This window comes from Brachionichthys hirsutus, chromosome 12, assembly GCF_040956055.1.
Source record: "Brachionichthys hirsutus isolate HB-005 chromosome 12, CSIRO-AGI_Bhir_v1, whole genome shotgun sequence".
NCBI classification, from domain to species: Eukaryota; Metazoa; Chordata; class Actinopteri; order Lophiiformes; family Brachionichthyidae; genus Brachionichthys; species Brachionichthys hirsutus.
In genome coordinates, this window is record NC_090908.1 from 9,525,045 (window position 1) to 9,552,547 (window position 27,503).

General features: G+C 41.3%; 4 protein-coding genes across 4 annotated transcripts; all 4 read right to left on the reverse strand.

The window, feature by feature from the left end:
- Positions 1 to 2,414: 2,414 nt before the first annotated feature.
- ralba (v-ral simian leukemia viral oncogene homolog Ba (ras related)) lies at positions 2,415 to 12,343 on the reverse strand. The gene is made up of 5 exons (XM_068746524.1): positions 12,289 to 12,343; positions 5,416 to 5,604; positions 5,112 to 5,320; positions 4,141 to 4,318; positions 2,415 to 4,034 (listed from the first exon to the last, which is right to left on the reverse strand). Exons 2-5 carry the CDS (start codon positions 5,527 to 5,529, stop codon positions 3,912 to 3,914), a joined length of 624 nt encoding a protein of 207 aa, XP_068602625.1. The 5' UTR covers positions 5,530 to 5,604; positions 12,289 to 12,343; the 3' UTR covers positions 2,415 to 3,911.
- Positions 12,344 to 13,905: 1,562 nt separating this feature from the next.
- nepro (nucleolus and neural progenitor protein) lies at positions 13,906 to 17,669 on the reverse strand. Its single transcript, XM_068746697.1, has 9 exons — positions 17,588 to 17,669; positions 17,285 to 17,439; positions 16,940 to 17,028; positions 16,569 to 16,697; positions 16,244 to 16,321; positions 15,821 to 16,107; positions 15,454 to 15,512; positions 15,130 to 15,344; positions 13,906 to 14,917 (listed from the first exon to the last, which is right to left on the reverse strand). Exons 1-9 carry the CDS (start codon positions 17,667 to 17,669, stop codon positions 14,575 to 14,577), a joined length of 1,437 nt encoding a protein of 478 aa, XP_068602798.1. The 3' UTR covers positions 13,906 to 14,574.
- A 557-nt stretch (positions 17,670 to 18,226) lies between these two features.
- tex30 (testis expressed 30) lies at positions 18,227 to 19,768 on the reverse strand. Its single transcript, XM_068746720.1, has 5 exons — positions 19,751 to 19,768; positions 19,152 to 19,388; positions 18,988 to 19,039; positions 18,625 to 18,839; positions 18,227 to 18,421 (listed from the first exon to the last, which is right to left on the reverse strand). The coding sequence occupies exons 1-5, from the start codon at positions 19,766 to 19,768 to the stop codon at positions 18,260 to 18,262; spliced, it is 684 nt and encodes a 227-aa protein (XP_068602821.1). The 3' UTR covers positions 18,227 to 18,259.
- A 620-nt stretch (positions 19,769 to 20,388) lies between these two features.
- poglut2 (protein O-glucosyltransferase 2) lies at positions 20,389 to 25,058 on the reverse strand. Its single transcript, XM_068746313.1, has 10 exons — positions 24,877 to 25,058; positions 24,282 to 24,487; positions 23,991 to 24,196; positions 23,379 to 23,456; positions 22,956 to 23,128; positions 22,595 to 22,832; positions 22,062 to 22,271; positions 21,867 to 21,956; positions 21,596 to 21,700; positions 20,389 to 20,771 (listed from the first exon to the last, which is right to left on the reverse strand). Exons 1-10 carry the CDS (start codon positions 25,056 to 25,058, stop codon positions 20,754 to 20,756), a joined length of 1,506 nt encoding a protein of 501 aa, XP_068602414.1. The 3' UTR covers positions 20,389 to 20,753.
- Positions 25,059 to 27,503: the final 2,445 nt, after the last annotated feature.

Consider the following 27,503-nt stretch of genomic DNA (forward strand, 5'->3'; position numbering starts at 1 on the left):
TGCCGCCCCAGCATGTAAGTGCATTGCTTCGCCCCTGAGACTGGTACGAGGACTGAGTGCCAATCTGGTGTTTGGGTGCAATACCGTGATCTCACTGTGAGATTTTAACTCTGGTTCATCCTTTGTTAATGAAAGTAGAATCATCCTTTAGAGCTGCACTCAGGTGGGGTTGTGACAGATGAGCTGTAGATAAGTGACCCCACAGAGGCGTTTTATGAAGACATCTGCCCGCGGCTTGTATATTAGTCATTTTTATGAACGTGTCCTTATTTACTGCCGTTGCCGGGACATAAAAGTTCTTTTCATTTTGCTCGACTTACCTGTGAGGTAAACTCTCCTTGATTTCAGTTCATTTTACCCCGGTGCTCATTTTTGATCATCAGTATCCTCCATTGATAGTAAGTATAAGTAGCAAGTCATGTTTTTAAACTGAATCATATATATGTATTTATAAATATACACACATTTTCATCTGCACCTACATATACCTGCCATAGTAAGTGTTGCTTGCTTGAAATCGGTACAATATCTGTTGTTCTTGTAAAGATTGAACTCGTATTATGAAGCACAGATCATTTTAAAACTTTGATTCTGCAGGAGCGTACCGTTCAATACCTGCTGATAAATTATTCCACTGTCATTCTTTCTGTCTTCTAGACGGCCGATGGGCAACTCTGAATGAAGCTCGGACTAGGAAACTATGGTGAGGTCACAGATGATGCGGAATAGCTGCAAACTGGGTCTACAAAATGGCAAGACTGCCATCCCATGGTTAAAAGGAGAACTTAGCTACTATGAGGACCACACCATGGAGACAGTAGAATGTGGCACAGTCGCTAAAATAGGAGTTATTCTCCGTCCGTTGCATTTATCTTTCAGGTCGATGCACAATTCCACCGAGTATGTTTCTCTCGCTGCATAGTGAATGGTGGTTTATCACTTAATCATCCTCATCTCCAACATTAGCTCTGATATAATGAGGGTTACTCAGAGGACGGGGTCCCTCACCACAGAATGATAAAAGACCCGAGAGTGAGCTGGTGACACCGCATCGGTCATTAGCCTGGCTCACGTTGCCCTTTCATATTTCTCTAAATAAGAGTTTTCCTGTGGGTTTAGCAGACCACCTAATCTGGCTACTTAGGAGAGCAGGGGAAGAGTGGAAATCCAGAGAGGTGAGTGTCACACAGGTAAATGTGCTTATCAGAGCTGTGACACATTTAGCCTCTCTCTGGAAATGCTTCCACGGGTTTAGAGACCTGGTAGGTTTCACCTGCAATGCAAGGTGGGGGAGGGATTAGTGCATTTTTTTTGTGAGGCAGGCAGTAAATGTGGAACGGTGGCTGCCATTTAGGTTAAATCTACACAACTAACCCACCCCCACCTGCACTTTTAACTTTAAAGGTGAGCGCTGAAATTAAGAATTCACCTGCCATTGGCCCGTTTGATCAATACTTGTAAATAAACAGTTCTCACCAAAGGCAAGATAAGTAGCAGGCTTATCTCTGATGCTGTTAAGATGCACAGCCGGGAGCTGCTGCAGTGCCGACAAATGAAGGATTGATTTGGAGACATCAAGCAGATGAGAGCGTCGACAAGAAAGGGGAGTTAAAGCTGCAATATTGCTGGAAAAGATTAACTTTCCATTGCCAGATTATTCTGTACAAGAGAAAAATCACAGCGGCTCAACATTCCCTAAGGCAATAAAGAGGAATTTAGAATAAAGCCAAATAAAGTCAGTGTAAACTCCTAAGGGAGAGAGAAATAGGTCCCTGTGGAAATACTACAGGAAAAGAACAACACATTAAGTTACATTTGAGTCTTCTTGGCAAACAGTGCTCTCATGCTTAATTATAAAAGGATGTGAAACCATAACAAAAGTTAGTGCTATTTCATCTAGCAAAGAGACTTCTTGTAATTATTCTCAAAATAGAAATATTAACCAAGCGATGCAGATTTGTTTTACCGCTGAAGAAGACGGCACTGTTTTCAAATTGTGAAATGACTATCTGAATGACAATTTTACATTCATCTTGCCATTTAAGACCCAGCTATAACATTAATGCAACCGTGTCGGTGCTGTATATCGCTGTCAGCCAAGAAAAACACACCTTTGGCATTTTAGTCGATGGCAGAGGAACAATAGATGCAGAGTAACTGCAGGGTTACGTGAATAAAGAATGTCCCAAAGGAAAGAGGAAAAACACAATATTGAGGTTACTGCGTCCAGTCAATGGACAGAGCAGGTCCATTACCTGCACCAGCCAGCAGAGGGCAGTAGATTTCAACGTAATCCGTTTTAAATTTGGTTAGATGAAATAGAGTACTGTATTGTAAATTCCAGGCATTTAGGAATCAAAATATTTTTCCAAGACAAAATAATGACCAGTTTTTACAAAGAATTTTTTTTTTTTATTCAGCAACACTCTGCAAAGACAAAATCACTCTCGCAGCTGTAGGATACAAATGAAAAGGGGAGGACGTGTCACAAATAAAGGTTCATGTAGTGGTAGAAACATCTTTGAAATTGTAGCACTTGTTTGAACAGTAAAGAAGTTGGCACACCCTTAAAGCTTCACTCGCACTGACACATTTCCTGGTACTGTAAATGCACACGCACAGTTATAACATACATACTGTAATTAGCATTCTGTACACCCAAAAACAGTTAGAATTGTTTTAGTAATTCTGTTGGCACAATCTGCTGTAACTTCATTCTGCATGAAGCCCAATTCTTCAGGAACTGAAATGTAGTGCATGTTATAAAGTCCATGAAATAAAAAAAAAAATAGCATCAGAACTTTCAAGAGTAAGATATTATTGATTACGATGCCATCATGGACCAAAAAACGTGTGATGGCTTCCTGGATTGTCAACACCTGTTTCATAGAACAGACTGCACACTAACAGTTGTGTAAAACAGGAAGTAACCTGCAACGCGGTCAGGATGGGAATGGCCAGATTACGGTACATAGATTTAAGGCAACCCCCCCTGGAACAAAAACTCCCGTTACTGTTAGTTCAGTAAAAAAAATAAAAATAATTATATTAACCACAGAACAACCTTCTTTTCACAGCCTCAAAGTGTCTAATGCTAAAATATCTACAGAAGCTCAGTGAGATCTGAGTAAGCATGAACGGGGGGGGGGGGGGGGGGGGCTTTTTGCTTTTTTTTATTAACAGTCAAAAGATTGTATTTTGCAACAGCAGAATAACCGCAAAACAACCTTTGACTGATTAGTTGTTGTCATGCAAGGCCTGAAAACATGGAATCAAATAACCCTGTTCAGCGACAAGCCCGGTTATTAAGTGGTCAGAAAGTCACATGAGATTATTATTGGATGCCCTAAATTCAAAATGTAAGATTTAAGTCAGCGTCTGGAGAGGTGAGTGATTGAGGGGGGGAACCTTTTCAACAGACGGGACGTGAGGTGACATCCGAAATGATTACGATTATGAGAGACGGCAGCGTTAGAGTTCCAGTTTGAAATGGAACACAGGCCGAAGGGGTCCGACTAACAGACCAACAAGCAATGAGGCTGAAGATTAAGAGCAAGTAGAGAAATAAAGAGCGTTTGTCTGACTAAAAGTCAACATTTCTGGTGTAAAACACACAGAACCAAAGTCAAAGGCAGGATAATCACCGAGCGAGCTCGGAGAAGGTCTGGAGCAGTGGCAGTTCGGCCGGGGTCGTTACCAGACTTCCACTGCAGTCCTGTCATAGGCGTGGTCGTCTTTCAGCGAATCGCTAACTCCAATCTCACCGACGATGAAGGTTGAGGTTCTAAACACTAAACTACATACAGAAATTTAAATGGTCAAATTTCATTTGAAGACAATGGCAATGATGTTCCGCTTGGTTCCCCAACGTTAGAGCTGGACTGAGGTTTGGTCGGGTCCGTGGAGAGGTTTCACAGTAAACAGCATCTTTCTCTGAAGCTCTTCTTGTTCTTCTTGTTCTTTCCTTTTCCATTTTTGTCTTTGTTTTCTGACATTTTCTTGCCTCGTACTTCACGCATCAGGTCAAAGAACACCTGGAGGAGTAAAACAAGGAATCAGTCAGCAATCTTAAAGCTGATAAATGAATAAAATAAATATGTCGGGCTTGGACTTATGAGTAGGAGTATTATGCGGACGCACCTTGTCGACGTTGGCTCTGGTTTTGGCAGAAGTCTCCACGTACTGGACGCCCCACTCCTCGGCCTTCCCTCTGGCTTCGTCCACGGAAACCTTCCTGCGCTCCTCCAGGTCCGACTTGTTTCCTACGAGGAGGAGCGGGATCTTGTCTTCCTCTGCCTTCACCCGCAAGATCTGCTCCCTGCAAGCGCAATGAATGGTGTTCACGCCAAATAGAATGGAATAGAGTAAATTTCACCTGAAAACCGACGTTTTTAAAAGCATGCCACATTTTTAAGTCTGATTCTAAAAAGGCATTTTTCAGTTGATAATTCATAATTTGCTTTAAGGTAATTCCCTTTTGTCAAAGACGGGTCACGTGTTCTACAACAGTGACGAGTGAAAGGGCAACACTGAAAGGGAACTAGCAAAACGTGTAAAAGTCACCGTTTGTTAACAACATATTAGCGGCTTCTGAAAAGGGTAGTAAGTCGTGTGTGTGCGGTTGAGTGGGAGTGAGCAGCAAAAAATGTGAAACTAAAATAAGAGTGCAGCGGAGGAAAAAGGTTGGCAGTAAATTGTCAATTTGGCAGGACACGTCCAGCGTAGGTTACGGTGTGTCCATAATAAAAATAAAAAAATCCTGGAGTTAGGATTCAAATCTAAATGAAAAAAAAAACCTTTCATATCCCTGCTTTAAATCTAGTGTAGCATTATTCTACAGGGGTATGTAATGGAATAATACTAATAAAACCTGCATTTATGTCCCAATAAGGTTTTTATTTTCACACCACTGATTTCCAAGAGGCAAACAGTGACACCTTCCTGCTTCAAATATCGCGTAGCTCACTGTAGGAAAGCATTAAAGCTTAGCTTACGTTTACTGAAGGCAGACCTTATCCTTCTTACCTGGATTCTGATTCAGTTCAGTGAAATGGGACAATGAAAAATGAAAGTGCAACACACACACACACACACACACACACATCGCCTACCTGAACTCCACAGTCGCGCTGAAGGACTCCTGCTCTGTGATGGAGAAGACCAGCAGGAAGCCCTCGCCGCTGCGGAAGTAGTTGTCCCTGATGGCGGCGTAGTCCTCCTGGCCAGCCGTATCCAGAATGTCGATCTGGACTTCCTCCCCATCCAGGACCACCTTCTTCCTGTAGCTGTCTGCCTTGGTGGGCTCGTAGTCCTCCACAAACTGATGATTTAAATTGTCAAAAAGGAGCAAAATACGTGCATCGATGGTTTCACCGCATCCTTTGAAGTGAGACGACGGTCGAGCGGTCTGCTTACCTCGTCATACATGAACTGTAGGGTGAGCGCCGACTTCCCCACGCCTCCACTGCCCACCATTATCACCTTGTGCAGCGCCAGAGAGCTCTGGTTTTTACCTTTACTGGTTGCCATTACTGGATCTTTCTTTACGTCTCCTTCACACACTCACATCCACTCGTAAACTGATCAGGGACTCTCTGACACAACCTGTGAATGACAAAAGTGGGAGCGCATCAGTGCCTACAGTAAATAACCTCCATACAAGTGTGGGGGGGGGGGGGCAGATGGTAACTAACTTGCTGTGCCAAGGCGCTCGGCTTCGATCCAACAACTCTGCAAGCCTTCCTCATTAAAGTGCCAAATTGCCCACTCATGAATCCGAGAACTTTATCAAGTTTGTCATCCAAAAGTCATTTCGGCTGATCAAATTTAATGAAGCGACCATTTTCCACTGCGTGTTAGTATTTCGGAAATATAGGGCCTCATGTGTTAACCTCAGTCAAAAGAAAAGACTTCACTGGTCATTTACCTGCCCTACATGGGAACTTATAGCCACTTGTTTTCATCCGACTTTAATATCCTCATCTCCTTTGTCACGACTGGTGCAAATCGACAGCGCCGTGAATGCCTGCTGGTCGTGTCACAACTTGCAGTCTTTGAAATGACTTTTGATCTGCTTGAACGAGTACAGACAGCAGCAAGTCTGAAATACACACATTTCATTCAGCTTCAGTAAGGAAATTACAATCTTTCTGCCTCTTCACACCTCTTTGATGGAGCCTATCCCAGCTTGCTACGGGCGAGCGGTGGGGCACACCCCAAATGCGTCGCCAGTGCACCTTTCAACGTTCACCTTTGACCACTGGCACTATATCCGGCCAGCATCGTTCATCCCAAGTCTAAGCCCATCGCCTCTTGATACAAACTAATGTCTTGAAACAAACTTGATGTCCTCAAATGATGATGATTTATCCTCCTCTCCTATCATTTTATCTCTATCTGTGTGAAGCAAGAACTCTCCCCCCTCTTTGTGCAATGTCAGACAAATTGTGGGGGGGGGGGGAGCACTAAACTGGTTCATAGCAGATCAAATTCTGCTCCTCCCCGGCACTAAACGACCCCACTTCAGATTATTCCGTGAGTCCAGCGTGGACAAACAGTTAACCCGCAACATTCTCTCCGACGGAAGACGATGCGATGATGTGGCGGCTTCATTTTTTGCGTGTTTTTACATTATGGCTTTCATTAGGGAACATGTGACATCCAGGCAGAAGAGGATGAACACGGGGAGAGAATAAATCTCTGCAACATTTAACAGAAACAGCTTTTACATAAACGCCTACATATCCTGACATTATCCGAACGCAAAGGAGGAACATGCGGTTTGCGTCAGGTTGACGTCCACGTCGCTACGCCAGCCACGGTGTCATGGCTGTGGATGCTGAGGAAGTGGCACCGTGGTTTCTCTTTCCCTGAACAGGAAGCGGAACCTGATTTGTGCTCTTCCTGTCTTTGTTAGCATTAACCAGGCCAGTGAAAGCGCTGGCAGAAACAATAACCATATACATATTCACACAACTTGGAAAACTGCCTAAACTCAGCTGAGGGTCAGTTTCTGAATGATTCACTTCTCTGCAGACACACATATCCCAGAGCCATATATACATAAACAGCAGTCAGTAAACGGAAAGATAATACACAACCTTTTGTCTATGTTTGACACAAGAAAGTACTGAAGAGAAGTTTGTGCCATAGGGGAGGGGCTTTAACCATATACCGCCAACTGCAGTTCACTATTAAATTGCAAGCAGGGCTATAATAAAAGGGGAATTAATATTAACAACTGGCCCAGATATGGAAGTGAAATCTGCTCGTTCTTTTCAGGAGGTGGAGATTTGCTGAGGAGGAGGAGGAAGAGGAGGAGGAGTGTCGTCTAACAGACCACTCTGATTGGACAGTTGATGAAATATGGATGACATCAGCACACTGTGGACTGCAGGAATGTGTTCAGCATCCCTTTGGAGGATCGTTCAGCACACTTTTCCCTGCTCGTCGTAACACTCTGGCATGGATGGTCAAAGGCTCGGCGAGACTCGGGGATCCTCGTAAACGAGGATAGCAGCAAACCGAGCCACAGCGATGCCAACAAGGGTTACCATAGTGATGGTTACATGTAAAAACGATAACATTCCACTATCATCAAAGTGAAATCATGAGTGTCTGAGTCACATTTGAACCTGATGAACTCTATTAACCCCAGAGGACACAAAGGTGACTCCCCCCCCCCCCCCCCATCTGATGGAGAAAGCAGGGGCTTTTCTTTTCATCTTACATAACACCTAATTACAAACATGAAAAAAAAAAACATTAGCTCACTCAGGTCGTTTCTGTCATCACCAGAGCAGCTCATTTACGTGTAAATATATATATATTTCATGTGGTTGAGAACAGGAATGGCTTAAACTGTTGCACTGATGCTATGTAAATACACAACAGATGGTGTGACGTCATTGAAAGGAAGAAAGAAATTACGAAACTCAACTACCGTAATTCCCGGTGTACAAGCCGCTACTTTTTTCCAATATTTTGAACCTTGCGGTTTATGCAACGACGCGGCAAATTTACGTATATTTTCCCACTTTCGTTACGAGCCGTGTTTCGTTAAAGCCTATTTATTTTCGTTACAAAATTAACGCCCGCCCGCCCGGAGGGAAAGCCCCGCTTGCGCGTAGCTGGGGAGATCCGCGAGAAGCGCCCGGTGCTCGTCCAGAGTCGCCGCCGCCGGACCGCCGTACCCGGTCCCCGCCGCCTGTCCGCCATCCGCTACGCGGCGTCGGACGCGCCGCGTAGCGGGGAAGGAACCCACCCCCTCGACCTCCCGGGCGTCCCCACCCCTGCCGCACCACGCTCCCGCGGACGGAGGATGAGGGGCACGGGGGCAAGGGGGACGGGGACACCCCGCCAGGCGGGCGCGCGCGCCGCGCAGCCTCCGACGGGCGGAGAGGGGAGGGCGACGGGGCGACTGCTCCCCCAGCCGCGGCTCGAGCCCAGCCCCGCTTCGCACCCCAGCCCGACCGACCCAGCCCCTAGAGCCAATCCTTATCCCGAAGTTACGGATCTGATTGCACTTGTGGCTTACGAATATGTGCGGCTTATTTTAGTACAAAATATATATATTTTTTAATTCAGTGGGTGCGGCTTTTTCACAGGTGCGCATAATAGTTCAGCAATTACGGTAGATTATTGTGAAATTCCTTTTCTTTGCCAACTTATTTTCCTTCTTACATCTACCATTTGTTTTCCATCTAAACAGATCCTCCCTCTGTCCATCGCTTGCCAGCAACACGCAACTCTTTCAATAACGCACCGGCTATAAATTAAAACTCTTGCCACATCTCAATCAATGTCTACCACTCCCAGACAGAAAGTGTTCTTCAAAATGCAATAAAATAAATATGGTGCGTCTTCCTATCTGACGAGTCATAATTAGAACGCATTGCTGAGAAACCAATAACCCGAAGGAGTCATTTCAGTCATGAGTGATGTGAAAAACTGACTATTTTGTTACAGCAGAGCACTGGTGGATAGAAAGAAATAAGCAGCTCTTCTAAAAAGATGCGCAGCAGCCAGATGAAATGTCCAAAGAGCATCCCACAATGCATACTAACAGCCCGTGGCTAAGGGAGGGCACAGAGGAGCCATTGATGAACCCGAGCAGCAGAAAACCAAATCCTCCGAGGTCCAATCCTTCCCGCTTCAGTGACAAGCAGAATGTTTTTTTTTTTTTTTTTAAATATTAAAAAAGACTTTGTTTATCTTCTCTGGTTCTTATTATGGGAAGTATCATCAGGCAGTACGACGCAGTCTTCACTAACCGCGTCAAGTTTAACACGTAGACAAACACCATAATGCAGTAGTGTATTTATATATAGCAAACACGTTATTACACTGTTACAACATGTTGGATAAAGCCTTTTTGGATTTAGCCGAGCTGAGGATCAAAAATAAAGTGCAATTAGCACAAAAAAATCCTTGCAGCCAGACATGTCACTATTTCTTTTTCATAACCACTCACTTCCCAAGTCAAACAGAAACAGTCGTGTGCCAGTCCCTTCACTTAAACTGCTGACATCGTTAGAAGGTAGTTTTCTTACTATGGTGCTATTACACACAGTGAAGCCGGGTCATTCAGGGACTTACCGGTAATCATAAATGCATTTAGAAAAAACTAGGAGCAGTAGATGGATCTCTTTGATGGAAGCCAGCTAAGTTAGGCCCAAATGATGTTTTACAGAAAATACTTGTCAGTGTCATAGAGAGTAATAGGAAGGAAGCAGAGCGCTTTAGTGAAAACATGGATAAACTTACAGAGATAAACATCCAGAAGATCTCAACTACGAATACCCACGAGGCCTTTCCCCATCATTAATGTCATTTGCTACGAATCTAAAACCAAGCACAGAACTGACTCGGTCCAAATAAATCACATTCCAACTCTGTTTTTACTTTAAATGGCTGTAATGTAACACGCATTGAAAGTCACTGGTGAGCTTTCACTTCTTATGGTGGCATCTTATCCCAAACATTCTGAAAAACTAGCAATATACTACTGTCGGGGGGGGGAAAAAAACACAAGAAACATTCAAAAACCGTATGAACTATTGATAGATCCGAAAAATCCGTATGACATTTAAATAGTGTTTAGGACACCGGTAGGGCCCAAGACTGCTAAAACAATTCTTGAAATCCTCTCCCTGAACACACTCCGATTATGATGCAATCAGCAATGTGATCATGAGACGTTTACGACAGGGTGGAATGCACGTCCATTGCAGGCGTGATCATTAAAACATCTGCTGAATTGACCTCAACTCATATTAAAACCCATGTGTACAACCGTGATTGGCTGATCAAACGGTCAAAGCAAAATGTTGAAATACTTTTGGAATCTATTGCGTATGTTAAGGTTCAAACAAAAAAAAAGCTGGTTCTGGTTTGAAGCAGTCACTTTGGGTTCTAGGAAACTGTGATAACCATATTGAAACAATTTAATAATAAAGATAACTGACACTTCTAACTACTACTACTGCACTTTCAGCCTGTCCCGTGAGGGGTCGCCACAGCAAATCGACCTTCTCCACTTCCTTTGCATTGTCGTCTCTGTCTTCGACACACAGCAATAACATTTTCAGCAGCGTCCCGTTGGTCAACAAGGCTGCATGGCGGCCGTTGTTGCCCCGGGCCTCGAGTCCATCCACCGACTTTGGGATATGAGCTTCAGAATTTAGCATAGTTGGTGCAATTTGCAACCATACAGCAAGCCCTACTGTGGTCTGCTGCATAATATGACATGACAAGTGATCTTCCACTGATTGCACAACTAATTTAAGGATGAAACGGTTTCTTTGAACCTTGAAGCTATGGTTTTTGTGCTGTTGTCAGCAACACTCTAGTTTTTGTTATAGACTATATTGCCTGAGGGGTTAAAGTATGCAAAAACAAATAGAAGTCAACAAGCCCTGACAGAGCTATTAACTATTCTTCCACTGCACATACCGAATAAATAACTGCGGTAAATCGGAAATGTAGCAAATCACTAACTCTTAAAACCACAATCATGTGTCGATTCGGGAAAGGAGATTATGAAGTACAAAAACAATGTTTTGGAATGATTTACGCTCTTTAAACTAGAGCGTAAATCTAGTTTAAATAATTTCCTCAAATACCAAAACAAGAATTAATACTATTAATACTATAAAGAAGATCGAACAGCCGTTACCTCCCAAGCAACACCTTAAAAACAAACACAAAAAAGAAGAATGCCGAGAGCTGGAAACGTTCCGCCCATCAGCAAACCGGAGCATCAGTAAACACAACAGTCACTATTCAACAGCCAGTAAGTACATGCAGGCCATGCAGCACCTGTGATAATAAAACAGGCTCTTATTTTGGCACAACTGACTTTCTTAGCTAACAAAACAAGCCACAGAGCAGGGGTCTACGGATCAGACGGAGCCCTTAATGAAGAAGAGGGTTAACTACACAACTTAATATAGTAGACAGGAACAAAAACAGACAATCGAGTGTCGTAGTACTCGGATTACACCGAAACGAGTCAACTCATTCATGCAAAAACTGTGATGTAGGAAAAACACTGCTACACTGTATTTGCTGACAGTTGTGATTGTGTACCAATCGTGAGTTTAAGCAACCCTGAGCCATCTTGGGTGTGTCATCTCCTGTGGGGGGGGAAACCTTTTCCATAAGATCCACTTAAAAGGGTAAAATAAAAAGTACAATACAACAAGTAGTCGTAATATCTAGCTAATAAAGTAAACAGTAACCTTTGCTAACCCCCCTAACTGTTGCGTTAACGCAAGTTTTTTAAGCTAACGCTGATGTTTGACGGCAGTTGGCCATCAACATTAAGCTAATAAAAAGGTGGAGTTTGGTGAGGTGGCTGATGTTCCTGCGCAAGTGTAACGCAAGAACTTCGTTACTTCATCGAGTACAAAAATGTCAAAAGCAAGTCGAATAAAAAAAACAAACAGGGAGTGTCCAGAAATAACGCAAAAACACCAAACGCGTAGCTAGCTCTGCAAATAACACAGATATTAACATGACGTTTAAAGTTACCATTATGTCAACGACGGAAACACGAAACATGGAAATACACGACACGGAAACAACAACAAAGAGGATTCCCAAAGTGTCGCTAGATCCCGAAAACCCAACTGGGAGTTTATTCACTATCATTTATGTTATTTCTGTCGCCTCATTCGGTCGGTCTTTCGGTTGCCCGTCCTTCCATAGCAGGTGCGGTACTTTGTTACTTCTTTAAGGCCATTTTACCAAAACCGCCACTCATTGAGGAATGTCTAAAAGCCTTACCCAAAGCAGGATGTGTAATTCTGACCTCGGCTGATGTTATCTTGGTGGCTGCATTAATGTAGCACTTCGAGGCATCGGTTCTCTAAATATAAACCGCTCCTACAACAAAAGCCCCGCCTTCCGGATGTAGAATTGGGATGACAGGATGTTACGTCACGCAGCGTCTCATTCCGCTCGGCCCGTCATCGATAATTTTGAAGAGGAAATTGACATTTGTAATCATCTGTGTACATTTTTATCAATTAATATAATGAGTATTAAACATTAATACTATTAACTATTTTTATGAGTGTACGCTGTCATTTACACAGATATTATTTTATTGATATAACATTAAATTCAACACAGATTTTGTTCTGGCTTAAAATTAAAGCTGGGAGATGTCAAAGAAGACACAACTATGTTTTCAGGCATGGATATTAAATATCCAAAGACATTGCTATTCTAATACATAAAATATAATTAATATATTGGAGTGAAATCAAATTAGAGTTCATATTTAACTAGAAAAGCACACAAGCAGCGTCGCTCATTCCCCTCATAATTGGATTTACACCATCCACATGGTGATCTGGGTCATCATCAAGAGGTTCTAAATTGTTCTTGGTATATTTATAAACCAACCGTGAAAAGTAAAATTGAATCAGAGTTGAATTGTATAATAACACATCAACAGAAGAGGTAATGTAAAATCAAAAAAGAGACCATTCCAGTCCAGTGCAGTTGTTCCCTCTCTATCCCCAAATAAGAATAAATATTAATTAAATGAAGTAATTGTAACAGGACACATGGAACTCGTCAATGTCATATTTATAGAGTAGAACAAAAAACTGTCACTGCGCTCTCTCGGCAGATTCGAAAACAAGAAGAAAAAATATATAAAGGTGTGCACTCCTATTCTTTAATTCATTTCCAAAAACTAATATTTTCTTATATAATTATAATATGTGACACCTGTATTGGGTATGATTGAAGTAAGGTGGTCTCACCTTTTATATACTGTGTCCCTCTCTGCCCTTAATGAGGACTTCAGTGTTATTCTACTCACATTATTAATGGCCCCATTGCTCCACTGTACTGCTGACCGAGCTGAATAACTGATCACAACAGCGTGATACTCCATAGGCCTCTGTGGCTCTTATTAGCCTTGTTGTCTCTGTGGAGTCAATTGATTTAATACACTTCCACGTATAAATGCTGAGAATCCCTACATGCCACACCAAACAAATGCAGATACCTGAAATAGACTTCACTTCGATGCTAATATTATGGCGGCTGGGAAGTAAATTGGCAGCACAGCATAATGGAATTGAAGACCTTTATATTCTCTCTCCTGTTTTAGGCTATGCCATGCCCAAAAGCCATGCATTCATAGATTCTCTGGAGAACCACTGCTTCCAACAAAAATATATACAATTCTAGGGTTGAACCCAACCAGAATGTAAATTTACATGATACATACATCTCTTCATTTAAATACAGAAGTGGTGTTCCAGAAATACGCTCTTCCTGCTCAAAGCAGAAAGAGCAGATATAGAGTCTCTTGTGATGTAAACCTAAATATACATAAATGAGTAAAGATTACTGTACAACCAATGTTTAATTTTTATTACCGGTACTTTATGAAGATAATCACAGGAAAAGGTTAACTGACGGTGTCTAGCGAGTTTCCCCCTTGATCTGTGCCAATTTAGATACAGCAACCAGGTTGGATTTGCCAGTCACTTAGTTGTGTCCATACAACGACTTCATTCTCCTCTTCTTCCTCACTGAAGGTGAGTACAAAATGTTAATGTTGACTATCTGGTTCAGATTCGCAGAAAATGAGAAACTATTAAAAAAAAAGAACACAAACAGCAAACAAACAACACAATACTTTAACTCTGAATATAGCATATATCCTCCTCTCCACAGCATTCATGGTCACTACAGACTGATGGATATGGATTTCACATGGTGCCAGTTTTGCCAGCAAAGCACTACAAGTAGAATGCCAAAGTATTCCTGCCTCATAAAAGCACTGACAGCCTCTATATTTTAGAAAAGAGTGATGGCTGGTGTTTTCATGCAAGGCCAAAGGATTCAGTTGATATTTGCTGGGTGTATCAGTCCAGTGTATATTCACTTATCTCCACTAGATGGAGCAAAATGCCACATGCTCTGAAATTCACTGCTACTCGGTAGCACTTTAAATATATACCTTCAATTTTCATCCATGTTTGTATTCAAAAAATTCACGTACTAGTATCTGCTGCAAGCAAATGTTTTCTTGTTCTTTTCTCCTCGTCACAAACCTACAGAAGCAAATATATCATCTATGTCATCACGTCTGTGGTCATCAGCGGTCTGAGATGCTGCTGTGGATGCAGTCCGGTGCTTTTGCGCGTCTCCTGATATTGGAGATGCTGTGAAGCCAGTCCTCTTCCTTTGTCTCCTTGTCTGCTTCTTGCTGACACCAGCTCGCACTGCCCACCAAGACTTAAACAGACTTCCGAGAGAATGAAAATGTTTTTTCTGGTGAGCTTCTCTCCACATCTTGGAAGCAGACCGACACGTTCTTGGTGCAGGACCTTGGGGTGATAAAGCCCAGCGAACTTCTCGTTTTAAGCTCACCAATTTCCTCTGGACACTGGAGATAAGGGCAAATAAAATAATTCAGTATTAGCAGCAACCGTGCTTCCGAAAATGTTATTTTGCCAGAAACAACTCTGCACATGATGAATTTTTATGGTGCATTGCAACAGCCACCAAAAACTAAACATCACAAACTTAACTAAGGGCAATAGAATACACAGCTGTTGCTAACAAAATAACACGAGTATGTGTTTTGTAGTGTCTTACTTGTAACCTGCTGCCTCGAGCCCTTTCAGTCTTTGACACTTTAAATACACGAATGCGAGGAAGCCTTTCTCCTTTTTCTTCTTCTGGGATTTGCACCATTCCATCGCTTCCTTGAGCGGCGTCATCAAGTCGGTGACAGTTGCAGCCTCTTGCACTTGTTTCTCAAACACGTTTTCCTTGTCAGCTCTGTGCATGGCCTGTGGGCGGTACTTCTCCTTTGGTACCAAAAGGATGTAATTATTAGAATACATAATTAGCGGACAACACTCAGCAACTCAATGTTTTGCCAGTAATACAGGAATGGAATGTGGCACACACACTCACCTTTGTACAGCCTTTGATAACACTGAGAAACGGCTTCAGGTCAGTGTTAAGAACTCCACCTGAGGGGAGGAAAAAAACACAATGATGTCAAAGTTGTTGTACTTTGATTCATTCTTTGTGGCGTAGAGAGAAACATAAACTTTTTCCTTTACAAAAGGCATGTTGCTGATATAATTTAATTTCCTATAATTATTAAAGGATTCTGATTTTGTGCAAATCATTGTTACATTTATTCTTTTGTTAACTTTAAGTGGCTGCAAAAGCCAATAAGTGAAATAAATTGAACCGTCATACACTGTGTGTACATGTCTCCAGTGAATGTATTTGTATACTAAGGACTCTGAAATGAAGTAAAAAGGTACCACACCTCTTTCAATGGCAACACCCAAGTCTTCTTTGACCCGTCTCGTCTTCCCCATGTTTTTGACTTTACAGGTTTTCTTGCTCTGCTTCTTCTCCCTGCCATGGGAAAGTTGTGCCGACAGTCTGGACCTTAAAAATGCATCAGTATAACCCAAGACCTGAGTAATATCTGCTGGCAGGGAGAAGTCTGGGAGGAAAGGCATGGGCTTGGCGCCGGCGACTTCTCTGTGGAGCTCCAGGAGGTACTGATACAGAACGGACAGGCTGACCAGGATGCCGCGGAAAATCACCCTGCAGCAAAAAACACAGGTACGTTTATATTGTGGAGGCTGAACAAACAAAAACCAAGGTATTTCAGACGCACATTTTCATTCTGCAGCTCCTTCTGATCCTTACATGTTACAGATGTAGCAGTTGAGCAACTCACCATAGACGACTGAGCATGCTGGTTATTACAATATTAAGGATAATAAACACCTCCAACTTCATGTGCTTCTTTGAGAGTCTGAGGCAAATGTCTCTAAGGAAAACAAACATCTGGTGGCAAGCTAAACCGAGCTCAGGCTACAGCTTTTCTTTTTAAATCCTAAATTTGAGGTTGCATGCATCACACGAAGAAAACAAGCAAAACAAAAACAAGGCAACTTCTCTAATCTGATACATTCACAACAGAGATGTGAAATGTAATGCTGTGTCACACATTATATAATTTTTTCATATGCGTCAGACAGTGCCATATCTGAAAAGGATACATGAAAGCTCTGCTGCAGCGATCCAGTGTGCAGCTCATCAGCTGGGCGCCTCCCAGTACCTTCAGACACAACCACTCCAGGAAGGGTTGGCTGGGAACGTCCCCCTCACCAGTCTTGATGCTCAGTACTCTAAGCACAGACAGAAACAATCAAATCAAGACAATGAATAAAACGTTTGCCGTTGTGTGTCTTTGTTTGTTTTTGCCGTCTAGTGAAACAGTAATGTCCCAGCCTCATGTAGAAAATCAGTGCCGACTAACTGTGTTAAATGCAACATGAATCATAAAGCTCGAAGCTGCACTGCTTTTGGAGTGTTTTATTTTTTTAAGGACTGTAGATCACATTGAACCGAAAATAACCGCTCTGCCTACCTTTGAATTTTGTTAGGACACAGCTCTGTCAGGTCCTGGAGGGCAACATCAAGCTTCATGATCTTCAGCCTGTTAATGCACTGTTCAACCTGAGAGAGACAAAAAAGGTCAAATAACACACTCTTGACCTTAAATCATAAGATTTATTAGTTCTACTTATGTGACATTCACGTTTATTCCCAGTAAATACTTATGGTGTCGGATTAACGTACTGATCGTACTATTTTGATTTAGAAATTAGACCTTCACAATACTTATTTTTGTATAAATGCAAAGAAAATGCAATATCTTAGAATGTAAATGTAGCACACGAGTAAATGTATTTATTTCGCCACATGTCCTCACCTGTTTAAGGGCTTTAAAGGTCTTGTTTCCTCTGGAACTGTTATTTAGGACGTATAGCAGCTCGTACAGAACCCGTATCTCCCTTTCAAGAATCTCACTCCGAATTAGCTTTAACGCATTCTGGTTTTCCACCAACAGTGATTTAACCTTTGCATCTGCAACAGAAAGACAAAATTACAACATCACACATGCAGTGATAGTAATACACTCCCACGTGGTTAGAGAACTGCGCATATACAGTGTCTTACAGCGGACTTTAGCACAAGAAGTCACGCAAGAAGATATAAACTACGCAGATTGTACCTGTGGTTGAGCTGAAGTGTATACGAACACTAGAAACGGCGCTGGGGAAAGCAATATTTACTCTGTTCCAGAGCTCCGCCATGTTGCCATTAACCGGCTAAAAAAAAAGAAAAAAAAGCGGAAGTGGAGGAGCCAATTGGATTCGAGGAAATGCAAATGTTTCGCGTCGCGTTAAAGGTACAGCGCAGTGATGACGTCATCCAATGAGAAGAAGACTGTCTTATCGAGAAGCAAAATCCCGTATTCAACTATTGTTTATCATTTGCTTTAATGAACTAAAAGTAATTGTTAAATTATTATTGATATTTAATCAATAAAGTACTAAAACACTTAAAAGAAAATAACCTACGTTTAAGTAAATGACGACAGCATCTTTGGAAATGTCCCATCCAGACGGATATTGATATTCAGAAACCTGCTACTTACACACAAAAATAATTCTGTCTCTAAAGTGTTTTCATTTCTTTTAAAGTCAATATATGGTCAATAAATTAATAAATTTCATAAACGACATTAGGTGTGAGTACTTGGATTTGGAGTTTTAGATGAGGTGAGCTCCAAATATGTAAATGTTGTCATTCAGGATTTCTGATCTAAAAAAAAAAAAAGACATGACTCTTAAAAATATATGCCCTTTATTAAACAGTACAACAACTAAACAAATATATCAATCTAAGTTCCCTGTTTATTCATCCAGGTGATGATTTGTGCATTCACTTCATCCAACACCGAATCATCCGACCTCCCCTTCACAGTTAGTCCGTGGCTACCTCCTCTGAGCCAAACAACCTCGACTTGAGCTTTCATTTCTTTCACCGTGCCATCAAAAAGAACCTAAACAAAAACAGAAAGAAAAAAATCAGCACCAGAATTAGTCTATAGCACAATTAATATGGCGAGAAATTGTTCATAGATAAGAGTATAAAATCAACGTAGCATGTGAAAGCATAAACTATAAAGTCCAATTTGTCACTAAAATCTGAACAATCAGAAAAGTCTCTGGGCAATGTTAAAATGAGATCCTGAACCATCCTCACCCTGTCACACATGCGGTCTTCAGTGCCGGACACAAACAGCACAGGCATGTGTTCAGGTAGCCCCCTGAGATCTTCGGTCCGTTGTCGATGGTTGTTTGTCTGAGCTGGGGAATGCAGGGGGAAAGAAAGGCAGACGATGCCCTGCACAGCCTCCTCGGATTCAACACGCAGCTGTCTGGCTAAAGCCGCAGCCGCACGAGATCCCATTGATCTGCCTACAGACAGACCACGTAGATCATGCTCTGTATTGTATAATGTACTCATGCAGTTTTTAAAGTAATACACATTCGTCAACACATAATGACATTTACCAACACTGAAAATTATACTGATTATCTTCTTTGTGTGATCATTGCTGCTCACCTCCAACAAAGATGCGCTTTAAAGTGAACTTCTCTAGTGATTTCAAGTAGTCCTGGGACACACACACACACACAAACATATTAAGTCTCATAATAATCCTACTGCATTCATACAATCTGACAGCTACTCTTTGAATGAATGAATGAATGAATGTAAATGCTCACCCACACAGCGCGGTATGCCTTAACCCTGTAACCCAAGTTTAAAGACTTGCATGTGAATCGCAGACAAATGGAGCCGTTTGCAGTCAAGGAGCGTGAAAGAGAAACGAGATGTTTGAAGTTCCTGTCTCCACCTGCCCCGTGTGTGAGGATGACGGCGGTATGAACATCTTCCACCGATGGAGGGCAACACAAGGTAGCATCCAGATAGCTTGTCCCAAATGGTATCCTCACGGTTTCCTGAAAGTCACACTCTCATCATACAGTGTCTGAACATCTGATTCGATAAAGACTGCCCGGCTTTCCGTTAAACGTGTGTCTATTTGTATTAAAAAGTAATTACGTCAGGCGAGAAACTAACAAATATAGCAACAGTTCAAGTTTGTGTACAAAGCTAGCTAGCTAGCTAGCTATCTCTCACAGCACTGCTTGTTTCAGGAGATCATTTAAATGCGACGCGCTTTCTAAGCTCTCTGGCTGGAGCCCTCTCTCTCTCTCTCTCTCTCTCTCTCTCTCTCTCTCAAGCCTATATTTACCATAACTTGGATCGTTTCGCATCATTTGAAAGGTCCGAACTCGAGTTATTCCTGTTTGATATTTACCTCGTTAGTCTTTTCCATTATGAGATGTTTTGCTAAAAACATGGAACTTCACTGTGAGTGACTGCCATCTAGTGGCTGGGAGAGTCATTGCAATTAGTATCGACTTGGCGGCGCACAAAAGTACTGAAGACAGAAATTGGATACTTGTGTAAATAGAAGTACTGCACTGATACTACTGTGCACACATTCTCCACTACATAAGTTGTGTATTTAACTTAAGTAAAAATATGTGAGATACAATGTAGAGGCACTGCTAGAAGTACTCTACAACAAAATTATCAACTTTTCATATCTGTATAGGAATGCAGCTAATTATTATGATTCTTTTTGTGGATTGATTTCTCTATAATCAATGTGATTTTTTAATGAAACGGTTTTAAGTACTGTATTTTACATTTTCATTGCAGCGTTCAGCTTCACTCTGCGACTCTTGTCCTGTTGAAGACACTTCATATCATGCTAAAACTCTACAACTCCCTGTTCTACAGGACTTTAAAACATAAATGTATATGCGTACATTTCATGTCATTTTTTTTTCTTTTGAGAGAACATGTGTGTGATACACAGGAAGAAAAAACAACACTCCAAACATAAATAAGACAAATATTTATTAAAAATGAGACAACACATCATAGTCATACAATTCATTCAAACTCTGACCAATTATTTGGAAATCCATCTTAGTCAGGGGTGGGCAAACATTTTGACTCGCGGGCCACAATGGGTTCTAAAATTTGACAGAGGGGTCGGGCCAGGAACAGATGGATGGAGTGTTTGTGTGAACTAATATAAATGACATGTAAAAGCCATTACTGGAAAGGATTTGGCCTTTTACAGGTAGCAAAAGGTCAAATGAATGAAGATTTAATTATAATACAATTAAATTTTATGATATAATTTGGACAAGTTCGGCGGGCCGGATTAAAAAGCCAAACGGGCCATAGTTTGCCCATGCCTGATGTTAGTTGAAGGTTTTTTTTTCTTTATCTGGACAACAGGCCAATCACAGTTCATCTTTTGTCTGAAAAGAAAAGATACAGGATGAAAATATTTGGGAAAACAAGTCACAAGGTTTTGCTACCTCTTCCTGGTTGCAGTGGGTTCAGTTTTAAATTTATTCACTGAAACTGGAATATTAACTTTGTAGTTTCATGGAAAATGGTTTAAAAAAAAGAAAATGCCTTCAGCTACTGGCATGAAACCTGTCATTTCTGTATTTTCATTTATATTGCGGATTCTATTACTAGATAAACTACCTTTAAACATCTTCTTCACTCTGGATTATTATCACTTCTTGTATCTGTTAGAGCTGAATAATGTGTAGCATGAAGTGTGTAGAGATTGATAGACACAAAGACATAAGACTTGAGGGCTAATCAGAAAGTGGAATTGCACACACCTGTTTGGATTAACAGGACTTCAGATAATCAGTGTGATTTTAATGTTCAGGTCACTTTTATTTAGCCAGATGCAGTGACCTTTCATATCCACCAGAGGGGGCCAAAACGCAAGATCTCAATATTAATATCAATATTTCAATCTAGAATGAATAATATAATTGGAAAGCTTAACTCACCAATGTATTTACCACACTTAGAAGATATTGTGATTGCTCTATAGCAGGTTTATTCTGACTACTGTTATTCTGTTAAGTAAAATGGAATAATCACCAGGAGTTAGGGTGAGGCGTAAAATAATTGGAATTGCTTTGTGCAAATAGTACACCAAGCAGCGTTTTCTGACATCAGTGGGACTCTGGACTTTACTGTCGTACTCGTGTAAGGTTGAGACAAAACAACACAAAGTCACTCTGATGTGAGGGAAACTTAACTTCTTGAATCTTACCCTGGTCCTGTGGCAGAAACAGGGAAACAGATCATCACTGCTCTGCTCCACAAGCTCCATGCCTTCACGAATCCTGGGCTCTGTGACCTGGAGTTTGGCATATTCCTTCAAGAAAAAGAGAGAGAATTCTGGTAATGTCCGATTAGAATCATCCAGAATCACAGACTCAATGAACCGTCTGATTCCACAGTGACCATTTTCCCATAGCGGCACGAGAACCTTTTGTTGCGTCTCGAGTTTGATAAATTCTTTATAATAGCATAAATGTTACCTGGAAAAGTTTATAATAGTAGCAAAATATTCTGTCTCCCATAAGATGACTTCGGGCAAACTGCTGGCCTGCCTGTGCAATTTTTTTAACCTGAAGAAAAAGGAAACACGACAACGACCAGAAGGAGAAGAATGAACTCACAAGTTACTGATGTTAAATCTTAAACAGAACCAAATAACCGTCTACAATCATCACCTCTTCATCGTGGTCACGAGCCCACTGAATCTTGTCCAACAGATCTCCGAGGTCTGCTCTGACTGGGACGTAGTGCTCCCACGGCCGGAGCTCCGTGTAGAAATGTTCGTAGTAGCTCGAATCCTGCTTTAAGACCACGCTGTCTCCCGCCAACAGGTACGGCAGACGATACGCCGCCACAGTCCCATCAATGTTTATTTGGTATTTGTACTGGTGTTGGGCATGGAAGAGAGAGAGAAATGATAAGTTGAATAAAAAACACACCAACAGTAAACACAAGAGGAGCCAAGGAATGAATCATCTCTTGGGGAGACTATCTGGCCTTTACTTAACCCGCCAAACACTAGAATAGATATTTGGGTACACTCAACGCGTCTGGGCAAAACGCTGCAGCCACTGCGCCTTTTATAAATATTATTAATCTCAAAAAGAATAAATAAAAAAATAAAAATTCTGCAAATCTGCATAACAAAGTTGAAAAATGGAGTCTGGAGTCATTTCATGATTAAATCAGCAGCTCGCGCCATTCTTACTTTGAAGAAGTCAAAGAAGGAAACATGCTTGACCAGCGGCCCGTAGAGACTCTCGTCATGCTTGAAGAAGAAGAAGTTGGTAAAGGCAGCGTCTATCGCGTCGGGGTGAGCCCTCGAAAGCTTGACCAGCTCCAAGCGTTCCTGGCGGCTGTCCCGGCCCCTCCAGAAGGCGGTGGCGTTCTTCTCTGCCCACGGCGGCCCCGTGTTGGCCTGCACTGACGTCATGTCCAGACTGACTCTGTTCATTGGATGCATTTATATGTTCGAGTTACGCAGAGCTACCGTCATCATGCAGCATCACAAAGGACAGTAATTAGAACCTCAACAGGCGTGCATGCGAATAGCTAGCTTCGCTTCATACCTCCCCATGGTCTCGAGAACAGACTCGGTCAGGTCGTAGGTCGGCATGACGATATCTCTGGTATTGTTAGAGCCACACCAGGAAAAGATGGGATGAATGCTCTCAGTGGGTTTTCTCTTCTCCAACGGCCAGTCACCCAGGTTGACAAAAAACTCCATATCTGGGAGTCGCACCTGGACAGCATCGAAGGAAGGGAGATTAGCAGGCTGGTTTAAATTCAGAAAGCAATATCATATAAAGGAAACACTGTTGCCTCTTCTTGTTTGATAATTCATTAAAACGTTTTTAAAAAAAATGCATCGTCGTTTTTCCAAGAGCATTTAATGAATAAAACGTTCAGGGCTTCAGATTAAGTGAGACTTTATATTAAAGTGGCTGAATTGTCTCAGTATTACAAAAGTAGGTAGTTTAAAAAGCAAATACCTTTCTGCTGAGTGAGAGCAGGATGGAATCCATAAAGATTCTGAAACCGACATGCTCTCCAAACGTTTGAACGAAGACCTAAAGACAAGGAAAAGGGCTCAAATTGTCAAAAATCTGCGTTTATACCATACAATGAGTTCGGAAAAAATTCTAAATTCTAGTGTTTTAGTGTTTTAAGTGTTTTAAGAGCCCAGAATAAACTTCAAGAACATTATAGAAGTTATTTTTATGGTTAAATACAGATTTAGAAAAACAAGGAAGTTGCTGAATTGCGTTGATTTACAACCTACTAAATTTCAGAGAAACTCTTTTTACTCAAAACAATCTTTGTAAGTGAATATTCAACCTGCCTCAAAACAGATAGCATATATTACAATGGGATTGTAAAGCGTTACACAATGTTGGATGTTCTCAGGTAATACTAGAATCGGTACGGAGAGCTTCTCACTATTAAAAGAACATGCCTTAGACCTTAATTATAGGCGTGTCCGAAGCTGCAGGCTCTATCTTTACATTCTTCGGTTATGATAAATGGTGAAGTTTATTATTTATAATAATGTTTATTTTTATTTTTTTACATTTAATGTTGATTTCGTCCTTCTTCAGGCGCACCTTGTTGTCTTTGACGGTGTAGTGGCAGAGGCTTTGCCTTTGTCCAAAGCGCTGAGGGATCTCACGCGCGTTGCGATCCGGGTCCACGCTGACATACTGGGCCAAGTCCCCGTCTATCTGGGGGAAGGACCGAGGACAGCGCATGCGGTCCTCCCATACAGAACCACTCGGCTGGGGACAGTCGCAACCTTCATGGTAGACTGGGCCTATAGAGGAAAAAGACAGAAAAACCATGAAGAGTCAACACTATCATTTAGTGGAGGAGGAAAAAAAGCTTTGATCCTGTTCTACCTTTGAGAATGAATGGTGACTCGGCAACGTGCTTGTTGTCGAGGAGAACGTGGACGTGAATGTCCGCATAGCTGGCATACATTCTGTAGCGAACGAGGAAGGAACCATCCTGACGATCCAGGACCTGGATCCAGATCCTGGTGAACTGCTCCGCTGAAGACTCAATCTTCACCTCGTAGGTCTTCTCGCCAGGTGAAGCGGTCAAGCTGTGAGGGAGAGAACATGGACACGGTGGGGATTAGTTTATTTTAAATTGTATTCTACATTGCTGTAAAAAAAATGTTACAACATTATAAGAGTTTTACTGTCCGTGCGTCAACAACAATGTGCTTTCTAGCTGTTGACGTGAATGGAAGGCCAAGATAGGGATCTGTGAAAGCGACACCAACACGTCACTAGGTGTGATGCCTTCAGGGTCCCGTGGGAAGGTTTGTTCAAAAGGGTTTTGTGAGGTTGTCTTTCTCCCCTGGGAAGTTATTGACTCGTTTAAAATTTCAGCCGGAGTGAAGAGATGAACTACGTTGCACATTTTATATATATATTTATGAACATATTCATGTCGATACCGCGTTTCAAGTTCGGTAGTGTGACTTACTTCTTCCCAGAGCTGTCCACCGCCTGTATGTAGAAAAAGCGAGCTGGTAGGACAATGTCTGCCTCCAGTCCTGGTCCCCAGACTAAAGTTTTTGCCGCACTGACTCCGGAGCCTGCCCGAACTCCATGTCCGAACAGAGCCAGACAGGGCAGCGCAAACCAACACAGTAGTCGAAGGTACATAACTGTCCAGCGTCCACTCTCCTCCTAACCTGCCATTAAAATACCGTATATAATAACTATGGTAAAAGCAGCTATAGCAGAATCTGAAATGAGGTAAAACGTTGGATCGTTTTTTTTAAATTTATAAAGACACCAGTTAGTGGCGAAAATGTGACACAAGTTTGTAATATTTCATAATGTAAATATTATGGCTACACTGATACGAGAGTTACTAGTAGCTAGCTCCAAAATCCCTGCATAGTTGAGTAAACTATCTGCTGAATGAGCAGGGGCGGGACAGGCCCGCGCCGTGCAGCGATGTGATTGGTCGCTAGTACATGTGGTATAAATTCGATTGGCTAATTCATTAAATGACGCCAGAAACCAGGAAGTCACGTGCATGCAGGGCATGATACTGAGACAGAATGGGATGGGTTGCTGAACTGAAACTCAATTCATACGGAGTAAAACTCTGTACTGCAATTAACTAAATGGCGCCTATATTTTAGCACTTGAACAGCTCGGTGAATAAAAAAATAATATGTAATCTATATTTAATTTTTCTGAAAGACAATATTTCTACTTGATGGGATATTTAGTTGAATATCATTGGTTGATGTCATACAATAAAAAGCAGCTGATTCTGTTTATGGGGAAATGAAACAGAGCCTACAAATGTCTACATCAATCAATGTTTATTTCAGTTTGCTTTTGCATCAACATATTTTCAGTTTTTTTTTTGTCAAGTAATTTCTATTACACTAGTATAATATCAATAAGAACAAAAAGTGGTAGAATCCATTTAAATAAGACAAACTTTGCTGCCATCATTGAGAAAACCAAAGAGATGCTTTTTCAGGATACTACAGTGTGACATACTACAGAGTTCCAGTGATTGAGACAGAGCCAGAATACCAGATACAGTACCAGCAGTAACAGGTACAACATATACAGAGAAAAATATCCCAAAAATGTCTTTATCTTTTATATTTTTTTATTTCACCAGCTCCCACAATTAATCTGTACAGGTAATATAAAAACCAAAAAGGTACAAACCAAAAACATACTAACAAAAACACCCTGTCAGCATAAATTAGATTTTTTTTTAAATGTCTTTTTTTATTTTTAAGTGTTTTCTTTGCCATTGAAAGAACTGCACTGAACACGAATCTCATTGACGGTAGAGAGAGAGGAGAGAAATGGATTTGTTTCTGTTTTTACATTTACGACATCTCAATGAATTAAATTATGTGTAATTCCTGAAACCACTGAGGCACAGTTGTAGGATTTCGTGTGATTCAATATTGGTTCGAAAATGGGTTTGAAGATCTGTATAACTAAGATTTACCTTAGAAGCCTGACAGGAAGCAGGGAGATTAGTCCATCTGTCGTTGACATTGTTCAGGTTCAGAGTTGCTGTGCATATTTTTTTGAGGGGGTGACTTTAACATGATCAAGGCGCAAGGCTTCCTATACGTTGCAGCTCATGTGCATAAAGGCCCTATGTGTACAAGATGGATATCAGTAACCCCCTGTTAGTTATTCAGATCAATTCAAAATACAGACAAAATACACAAGTACAAAATATCCTCCTTGTTTAATGCTTCCAGCCTGTGTCATGTGGCTACCCATTGACATGTACAACACTACCACAATATGATACACAATCATGTATCATGAAACATTTGTTGTTTTTAGCACACAAATCTTCAGATGAGATGCTATCACCATCATATATAGAACTGCAACAAGGATATCATAGTCATCAAGAACAATATCAAACAAAAAAAAACATATTTGCCTTCAGTTGAAATTGTTGCAAATGTTTTACACGTGTACAGTTTCTTCACTGACTCACATCTGAACATCACTGGAAATAAATACTACTTTCTCCTGAACATCTTAATCACGTGTGTTTCCTCTTTGTACTTGCAAAGGAGGTGACAATCCTTTAGAGTATTGTTTGTGATCATGAAGAACAAACTGCTTAGCTGAAAACATGAATACAAACTTTCTAAAGACTGAGGTGGAGAGAGATGAGAGTGCCATTCATTATTGATTGCTTTGGTAGAGAAAGAGACCAGTTATTTAACGCTTTTTCTCTCTCACACACAAATGCACACATGAAACCTAACGGCTCACTGAATTCATACGTCTGACAAAGGCAGCTAAAGACTAATGCGAACCCGATTCAACCAAAAATGAAAATAAAAAAAATAAAAACACCCTCATAAATATATATATTTATTTTTTTGATAAATTAAATGGACATATTCAATTTTGATAAATGCCCTGGATGTCCATCTCCAAGTATAATGCCTCATCTGTTCTGATCAAATGATTACTACCACATATTAGCTCTTTGTTAGTTTACAGTGAGAGGATACACTCACCTTTTTTATGGCACATAAATAGTATATGGGTTCTTACTATAGATATACACACTGTCCAGAACTCACATATAAT